Here is a 9,896-nt window from a genome sequence, read left to right on the forward strand (position 1 = left end):
GTTCTGGCCTTATCAATACTATGCAAATGAGGTACTTCTACAGTCAACTGGCAATGCTCCATATCAAATATGATGGGTACTTCTACAGTCAAACCAATGCTCCATATCAATACTATGATGGGTACTTCTACAGTCAAACCAATGCTCCATATCAATACTATGATGGGTACTTCTACAGTCAAACCAATGCTCCATATCAATACTATGATGGGTACTTCTACAGTCAAACCAATGCTCCATATCAATACTATGGGTACTTCTACAGTCAAACCAATGCTCCATATCAATACTATGATGGGTACTTCTACAGTCAAACCAATGCTCCATATCAATACTATGATGGGTACTTCTACAGTCAAACCAATGCTCCATATCAATACTATGGGTACTTCTACAGTCAAACCAATGCTCCATATCAAGGGACCACTGTTTACTTTAACCTTTGAATTAAAGGGAATTTGTCAATGATATGACTTTATCCATGTATTGATTGGTTCTGATGTTAGTTTGACTACAGAATAAAGAACATGTCAGAGATTAAGTGACAAGGTATTTCATGTAAAGGTTTATTTACAAAACTCTAATTTCAATAAATTGATACCCATTTAGGTCTCATTACAGGTCATTACAATATTGTCAAAATATACACATCAACGGTACTATTAAAAAAATATTTGTTTGCATAATAATGTGTAGTGTAGAAAAGCCTGATCATGTTTGTGTGTGGAGTGCAGACCTTGGTCATATCATACCCAGAGACGGTAAGACAGAGTAGAAACATGTTGGCTGTAACATGTTAGAATCCATGTAACATGTTAGAATCCATGTAACATGTTAGAATCCATGTACAGTCGGATGTAACATGTTAGAATCCATGTAGTCAGATGTAACATGTTAGAATCCATGTACAGTCAGATGTAACATGTTAGAATCCATGTACAGTCGGATGTAACATGTTAGAATCCATGTAACATGTTAGAATCCATGTAACATGTTAGAATCCATGTAGTCAGATGTAACATGTTAGAATCCATGTACAGTCAGGTGTAACATGTAGAATAGTAATCCATGTCCACAGTCAGGTGTAACATGTTAGAATCCATGTAACATGTTAGAATCCATGTAACATGTTAGAATCCATGTACAGTCGGATGTAACATGTTAGAATCCATGTAGTCAGATGTAACATGTTAGAATCCATGTACAGTCAGATGTAACATGTTAGAATCCATGTACAGTCGGATGTAACATGTTAGAATCCATGTACAGTCAGATGTAACATGTTAGAATCCATGTACAGTCTACTATGAGGTGTAACATGTTAGAATCCATGTACAGTCAGATGTAACATGTTAGAATCCATGTACAGTCAGGTGTAACATGTTAGAATCCATGTACAGTCAGATGTAACATGTTAGAATCCATGTACAGTCAGGTGTAACATGTTAGAATCCATGTACAGTCAGGTGTAACATGTTAGAATCCATGTACAGTCAGATGTAACATGTTAGAATCCATGTAACATGTTAGAATCCATGTACAGTCAGGTGTAACATGTTAGAATCCATGTACAGTCAGGTGTAACATGTTAGAATCCATGTACAGTCAGGTGTAACATGTTAGAATCCATGTACAGTCAGATGTAACATGTTAGAATCCATGTAACATGTTAGAATCCATGTACAGTCAGGTGTAACATGTTAGAATCCATGTACAGTCAGGTGTAACATGTTAGAATCCATGTACAGTCAGATGTAACATGTTAGAATCCATGTAACATGTTAGAATCCATGTACAGTCGGATGTAACATGTTAGAATCCATGTAGTCAGATGTAACATGTTAGAATCCATGTACAGTCAGATGTAACATGTTAGAATCCATGTACAGTCGGATGTAACATGTTAGAATCCATGTAGTCAGGTGTAACATGTTAGAATCCATGTACAGTCAGGTGTAACATGTTAGAATCCATGTACAGTCAGGTGTAACATGTTAGAATCCATGTACAGTCAGATGTAACATGTTAGAATCCATGTAACATGTTAGAATCCATGTAGTCAGATGTAACATGTTAGAATCCATGTACAGTCAGATGTAACATGTTAGAATCCATGTACAGTCGGATGTAACATGTTAGAATCCATGTAGTCAGGTGTAACATGTTAGAATCCATGTAGTCAGGTGTAACATGTTAGAATCCATGTAGTCAGGTGTAACATGTTAGAATCCATGTACAGTCAGGTGTAACATCAAAGCCCTTTGTGGTAATGGAACATGGTTCTCGTGAAATACAGATTATTTGAGCCAGAAAGCGTCTGAAACGGCGAGGCAGTCCAGTGGGGTGATTGACACAGTGGTATTGTTATTACACTTCTTATTCCACATGTGGACAGTCCTTCACTCTTCCTTCTTGGCCTCTGCTGGTTCAGAAGTTGATCCGTGCAGCACCAGTAAACCTGACAGCGTTAGAGAGATGCCCACCCACCACAGTGCTGCGTGGATCTCGCCAAAGATCAGCTTCCCAAGGAATGCCTAAAGACAGTACAGACTATGTAAGTGGGATTGGCAACATAAATAGCCTATAATACCTGTGTCCATACAGTGATTCACAGATGTCATTGCTCCAATAATGTTGTTCCACTATGGTCTTATGGTCAATGTTCTATAGTGGCAAAAAGCCTACTGTACTGTGTTCATATAAATTGGATAGCTCAGATCTGGGGTCGTATTCATAGTGTCTCAAGAGGAATGCTGAGATCTGGGGTCGTGTTCCTAAAGCATCTCAGGAGGAGTGCTGAGATCTGGGGTCGTGTTCCTAAAGCATCTCAGGAGGAGGAGAGCTGAGATCTGGGGTCGTGTTCCTAAAGCATCTCAGGAGGAGGATTGCCGATCTAGGATCAGGTCCTCCCGACTTAACCATTATGATCTAAAAGGTGAAATTGATCCTATGGTCAACACTCCTACTCAGACATTTTATGAAAACATGCCGTGATGGATATCAACCAGTTGCTCTACTCACAGAGGATACAAAGTTGGATGCGGTGGTGGTGACCGTGGCCCGGGCCGAGGAGGAGGAGTGTCTCAGAGCCTTGGAGAAGAAGGTCCACATCACAGCATTACTGGTGAACAGCAGTCCTCCACACAGCAACCGCAGAGGGATGTGGAGCTGAAACAAACACCACATCACAGCATTACAGGTGAACAGCAGCTCCAGAGGGATGTGGAGCTGGAATACAATAGGATTTGTTAGTGGTCTCTGGTAGAATGGTATCTCTCTCTCTCACACACACACACATTCTTTCTCTCAGTCTCCCTCTGACACACACACACACTTCGAAAATGATACATTCATATACACTCTCACCCATTCGCAGGGTGATGTTTCCTCCGGAATAATCCTGTAGTCTCCATCCTGAGACCAGGTTTTCAGCCCTGTTTCACACATCCCTTTGAGGTAATCTGAGCCCAGAGATAGCTTGGCTGACGAGGAGGCGACGGCTCCAAGAAAGCCCGCTAATAATGCATAAAACGCACCTGAAATCATGTTTATTTAGCATCTAAACTAGACTGTACTGTCACATATTTGACTACTTCCTTGTCTAAAATGCTTCACTCCAGTTCAACCAATCAGACTCACCTCTGGGATCATATGACCTTCAGCGGGCGCAGGGTGATGACGATTCAATGTTACGCTAAACACGACGGGCTAAACACAACCTGAAATTATCTTCGTTTCCTTAATTTGTTCTAACTCTCAAAATGGCTAAGACGAATAAGGGTCCGAAAGCGAACGTATCGTGGGTGAAACCAGCAGAACCGTCATTTTTAAAGAAATTCAAGAACGATGTTGGCTTTAAGGAAGGACCCACCGTTGATACCAAGGTATTTCGCTAATGTGCTAGGTTAGCTAGCCTACCGTTAGGTGGGATGTAGAGCTACATATATATATACGTGACTGTATGGCAAGCCCGCTGGAGAGCTACTCTATATGAAGGTTTTTAGTTAAGAGTCGGTAACACTTTGATTCAGCTAGTCAAGTAACGTTATTATCTAGCTCTACAGGAGAGTTGACCACCCTCCAAATTATTGGGGTTTTCTCTCACATAATTCAATTCCTTGACCACTATAGATATTTCATTGACACGAAGGGCTATTTTTTTGTTGCAGATATGTGTACCTTTTTAACATGGAAAGGGCTGCTGGTATGATGTCAATATGGTGATATTCAACCTGGTCACTGTTCCCTCAGCGTTTAGAGATGCCAGCCTTGGAGGATGACAGTGGCAGTGATCGTGAAGATGAGCTGCCTCAAGTTGTCATTCTCAAAAAGGGAGATTTGAGCGCTGAAGAAGTGTTACAGATAAAAGAGGTAAAGGATGGTACAGATAAAGGTAAGAACAATTAATGATATAAATAATATATAATAGCCTAAACTATCAAATAAACTTGGTGTTAGTTGGCGTGTGTGTGTCTCTGTGTACTGTGTGTGTCTCTGTGTACTGTGTGTGTCTCTGTGTACTGGGTGTCTGTCTGTACTGTGTATACAGGGTCTGTACTGTGTGTCTGTCTACTGAGGGTCTGCTGTGTGTATACAGGGTCTGTAGTGTGTGTGTGTACTTCATCTGCCTCTTCTCCTTGCTGCCTACAGAAGACAAGCCTCCTGCGGACGGAAAGATCCTGTTCAAGAAGCCCACGAAGCGCTCCTCTGACAAGTTCCAGGGCATCACCGCCAGCTCTAACAACAACAAGAAGAAGAAGAGTGAAGGAGGAGATGAAGAGAAAAAGGAGGAGAAGTCTGAAAAGAAGGTGAAGAACAAGAGTCTTCTCTCTTTCGGAGAGGATGAGGATGAGGACTAGAAGTTAATTCACCGCAGGGATTTCAGACTAGAGCAATCAACCGCTCGTGGATGATGGAACTGATCTACTGCGGTTGTTGGTTTTTACTATGGGCAAAAAGACCCAACATAGAATAGCTCCACATCGTAGTTTGTCCCACTAGACTAAGATCCTTAGACATTACGGGTCATCCCCTCTTTTTTGGAGGTGGAATCTGGACATGTATGTGAAACAAACCCCTTCAATCACATTCACGAACAAAGATCTTTTAGATTACATAAGATGCATGCTGTTATTCTTTGTCGACTATAAGACATGTCTCGGCTGTTGGAAATGTTGTATAGTGACTCACTGTGGGCCTATTATCCATCCATTACAACTGTAGTCATCCGTCCTTCAGTGGATCCTCTGCACTTTTTCATATAGCCAACACAGTCTGGATCGAAGATTTTATCAAGGTAACCCGTGTGACACCAGCTACTAAAGAAGAAAGCAATGAGCTGGTGGCTTTTGGTTAAAAAAAATATATATAGTCTGGAGCAATGTGATACTTTTCTACAGTCAATAATTCATTGGATGTACAAATCTGTTTTAGCTTTGACAACGGAGCGTCACAAGATGTCTTTAGTTAAACCACTGCGTTGTTTTGATGCCGAGGTGTTGGATTTTTCTGTGATTGTATTGTGTGGTTTTTTTATGATGGTGTTTAGTTGAATAAGTTTGAAATGTAACTATTAAAATACACGAAGGCCTTACGATTAGCATAATACATCATGTATAGTATGTTCTGTAGGAAGCAGGTCTGAAAAGTAGGTCATTTTGCAAGAATGTCTCTCATTAGCAAATACCTTTCCGGTTTTCACAATATGCAGAGAAAGGTCAGTGAAAAACAGAGAGATATACATTTTTATTCCCATAGAAAATAGTGTTACTTTTTACATTTGAAACATGCGGCTCTTCAAATCCCAGAGGACTGATTTAGTTACCAGGATGATAAATCACAGAGGACTGATTTAGTTATCAGGATGATAAATCACAGAGGACTGATTTAGTTATCAGGATGATAAATCCCAGAGGACTGATTTAGTTATCAGGATGATAAATCACAGGACTGATTTAGTTACCAGGATGATAAATCACAGAGGACTGATTTAGTTATCAGGATGATAAATCACAGAGGACTGATTTAGTTACCAGGATGATAAATCACAGAGGACTGATTTAGTTACCAGGATGATAAATCCCAGAGGACTGATTTAGTTATCAGGATGATAAATCACAGAGGACTGATTTAGTTACCAGGATGATAAATCACAGAGGACTGATTTAGTTATCAGGATGATAAATCACAGAGGACTGATTTAGTTACCAGGATGATAAATCACAGAGGACTGATTTAGTTTTAGTTATCACAGAGGACTGATTTAGTTATCAGGATGATAAATCACAGAGGACTGATTTAGTTACCAGGATGATAAATCACAGGACTGATTTAGTTATCAGGATGATAAATCACAGGACTGATTTAGTTACCAGGATGATAAATCACAGGACTGATTTAGTTACCAGGATGATAAATCCCAGAGGACTGATTTAGTTATCAGGATGATAAATCCCAGAGGACTGATTTAGTTACCAGGATGATAAATCCCAGAGGACTGATTTAGTTACCAGGATGATAAATCACAGAGGACTGATTTAGTTACCAGGATGATAAATCACAGAGGACTGATTTAGTTATCAGGATGATAAATCACAGAGGACTGATTTAGTTACCAGGATGATAAATCACAGAGGACTGATTTAGTTACCAGGATGATAAATCACAGGACTGATTTAGTTATCAGGATGATAAATCACAGGACTGATTTAGTTACCAGGATGATAAATCCCAGAGGACTGATTTTAATTACCTTGGTAGTTAAACTGATAAGAAGGATGACTTGGAGGTTACAATCACAAGCAAAAAAATAAAATGCAAAGTTAAATATCAAGAAACCTTCGTACGCCACACCCCATAACCTTTGGCTGTAACGTGTTGGTCTGTCTCATCATCTACTGAATGCAGATCATTCATAAGTAGACTGACTACATACTGTATGTAAATCCACTTCTAATGTAGTGGAACATGCATTCATATCCAATTAGGCCTAGTCCCCTGGCAACCTGGTAACCGGGCAACCTGGTTTGTTGGTTGCTCTTGCCAACTCCGTTGCTGTCATTGCCATGACAATGATTTGGTATGACGCCATAAACAGACTGGCACTCAAGACTAAATCCCTGGCAGTAGAACCCGTAAAGGCATCTTGATCATAAATCGACCCACAAAACCTGACGTTAGTAAACCACATTAGATGATATAGGGAAACAAATGAACCCCTTTTTTAATAATGGTATAAAAAAATATATAAAAAAACACATTGAAATGCCTACATACCCGCCTGAATGCAGTAGGGTACAGGTACTATACATACACTATTGTTTTAGACTCTTGCCATTCACAAATGGTATCTGTCAATCACTACACTCTTAGAATTAGTGGTGACTCGAGGAACCCTGGAGTTCCTCAAGAAGCTATGCATATCCCAAAGTTGGAATAGTTTCCGCATGTAATCTACCATGTTAATATTATTATATTAGAATATGTAATATGCATAAATATTCAAGAAACATTTTAAATTGCAGTGTACAAACTTAACATGAACAGGAATGACATTTACGCTAAACGGGTGACCAAAAAGAACTATCTGAAAGCCACGCCTCCAATAAGCCACGCCTTCAATCTGATAGGCTGCCACCTCTACAATATATAATTAAAAAGGGTAAAAAATAAATAACTCCTACCATCACAAAAAGGATCCGGTTTGAAACTTTACCCAGGAGTTCCTCGACGACCCTTTTCAGAGGGGGTTTCTCGGAAAGACCCTTTTCAGAGGGGGTTTCCGCGACGACCCTTTTCAGAGGGGGTTCCTCGATGACCCTTTTCAGAGGGGGTTCCTCGACGACCCTTTTCAGAGGGGGTTTCCTCGACGACCCTTTTCAGGGGGGTTTCCTCGACGACCCCTTTCAGAGGGGGTTTCTCGACGACCCTTTTCAGAGGGGGTTTCCTCGACGACCCTTTTCAGAGGGGGTTTCCTCGACGACCCTTTTCAGAGGGGGTTTCTCGAGGAACCTTTTTCAAATGTAAACGTTCCACCGGTGTGGCGAACCAAAAGGTTCTTCCAGACACCGTTTCTTTTAAGAGTGAATAATGACCCTTCATTCAGGCCCCACTGTTCTAGCAAAACAAAACATGGTGGGGGCTGTCTGTTGTGCATGTTATTTTGGCATTAATACGTGTCGCATATCCGTTTTACAAACAATGTAAAAAAAATAAAAAAATAAAAAAACAGTTGAGTTAATAAAGCCGCATACAAACTTGGTTTCTTTTTTTTGCTTTCTTGAGTAAGGCAGGTCCAAAATGCAGGTGTTTCAGCCTAGCTCAGTGCTTTATGTGGTGGTGGGGCCGCCACTCATGGGGACACTACGTCACCGCCAAATCTAAGGGTGGAGCTTGAAAATTCAATCCCCTTGGGTGCTGCCATAGAGTTACATTAGAAGTGTCCATCCAAGAAGGACCTCAAGGTCATTGGCTTACAGAAAGAATTACGTCAAATCACGTGATATCTAAAGCAACTTTGATTGGACTGATCATGTCAATAGGCTGTCATACTTTCAAAATCTTAGCTAGCAACCTATCAGTCATCATCATGAGTCAAGTCATCAATCTACTGGCAAATTCTTTTTAATCCTTTTCATATGAAGATAAATAATTAAGAGAAATTATAGATAAAACGTATCGGTGCTCATCGGCCTTTGGACATAAACATTACACAGCAAGTTGGAAATTGCAAATTCAACAATGAGGGGTTTAGAAGGAATCAGTGGCTAACTGCAATCATTGCAAAGCAATCACTAGCCTGCTATTCAGTGGAGTGGATGTGTGGTCCCAAGTCTGGGTTTAAGGGTCTCTTTTCCAGGCTTAAAAGGATAAACATTCCACATTGACCATGCTGTCAATCCAGCATGAATTCAGCCTTTTTCCAAAACAACTGGAAACTCAGAACTGGATTTCAGTGAGTTCAAGACAACTGGGAACTCGGGGGGGTGGAGACGAGCTCCGACTGGGAAATAAAAGAATGGTCATCCAACTCGGAATTGGAAGTCGGGAACTCAGGCCTCTTTCTAGAGCTCCGACCTGAAGATCACTGACGTAATCATGATTCAAACTTGTTTTTTCTCTCTCCCAGAGTTCCCAGTTGTCTTGAAAGCACCATAAATCCAGAGAATACCAGACTTTGATGACAAAGTTTGATGACAAAACTTGCCCATGAAGGACCGCCGTGCCACCTTCCTGTTCAAGTGAGCACAGCACAACAAGAGTCCAAAAATGTCTTGTATGTAGTTGTATAAATGATGTAATGTAATAGCGAGATATGTACTTTAGCTAAGAAAGTAACACTCAGTGTATGTTGTGTAGTAAGCTGTTAGTAGCCCCCATGTCCCTCACCTTAATTTGGCCTATTTTCAGCTCTTTATTTTGCCTTCTGTTCTGACATGGTGATGCCCATGTAGCCTATAGCCTGTCTTAAAGAAATGTCATCATCGAATATTGTAAGAGCTTTCATTGTCTGCTTATATGCCCCCTTTATTTATCCTACGGTTCTGACTTGGTGTACAGGGAGAACACTGTAAGAACTTCTGAATTCTGTCGCTGTACATTTCAAAAGTGCTGAACAAATAGTTATATTGACTAAGTCCGTCCTAGCTCGCTCATTGTCTTTATCGAAATTACAGATGGCCTCTTATCCATTCGTCCTCCCCTTATGCCATAGTTTGTTACATCTCAATTGTCAATAGAAACCACATTTGTTTAAGCAAGTCAGACGTATCAGCAGTAAATGAGTCTGAATGAACTGTTTTTGCTGCCAGACAAGGCTCCACTGATAGCCAGGTGTAGGAGTGGTAAGATGTGGGGACTGCTGTTGGGACTTTGCTGTTGGGACTCCACTGATAGCC

The 9,896-nt window shown here is 40.5% G+C and overlaps 2 protein-coding genes across 4 annotated transcripts; one reads left to right on the forward strand and one right to left on the reverse strand.

Moving 5' to 3' along the window:
- Positions 1–2,346: 2,346 nt before the first annotated feature.
- Positions 2,347–3,546, reverse strand: tmem42a (transmembrane protein 42a). Of its 3 annotated transcripts, none has more exons than XM_024410032.2 (3): positions 3,367–3,546; positions 3,022–3,168; positions 2,347–2,534 (listed from the first exon to the last, which is right to left on the reverse strand). In XM_024410032.2, the coding sequence occupies exons 1-3, from the start codon at positions 3,544–3,546 to the stop codon at positions 2,400–2,402; spliced, it is 462 nt and encodes a 153-aa protein (XP_024265800.1). In that variant the 3' UTR covers positions 2,347–2,399. The 3 variants fall into 3 exon arrangements, with proteins under 3 accessions (XP_024265800.1, XP_024265799.1, XP_042172492.1); XM_024410031.2 differs by having other exon boundaries at positions 3,022–3,228; XM_042316558.1 differs by lacking the exon at positions 2,347–2,534 and adding an exon at positions 2,541–2,928 and having other exon boundaries at positions 3,022–3,228.
- Positions 3,547–3,747: 201 nt separating this feature from the next.
- Positions 3,748–5,599, forward strand: kiaa1143 (KIAA1143 ortholog). Its single transcript, XM_024410033.2, has 3 exons — positions 3,748–3,884; positions 4,252–4,393; positions 4,651–5,599. Exons 1-3 carry the CDS (start codon positions 3,762–3,764, stop codon positions 4,857–4,859), a joined length of 474 nt encoding a protein of 157 aa, XP_024265801.1. The 5' UTR covers positions 3,748–3,761; the 3' UTR covers positions 4,860–5,599.
- Positions 5,600–9,896: the final 4,297 nt, after the last annotated feature.

This window comes from Oncorhynchus tshawytscha, unplaced genomic scaffold (assembly GCF_018296145.1).
Source record: "Oncorhynchus tshawytscha isolate Ot180627B unplaced genomic scaffold, Otsh_v2.0 Un_contig_164_pilon_pilon, whole genome shotgun sequence".
Taxonomy (NCBI): domain Eukaryota; kingdom Metazoa; phylum Chordata; class Actinopteri; order Salmoniformes; family Salmonidae; genus Oncorhynchus; species Oncorhynchus tshawytscha.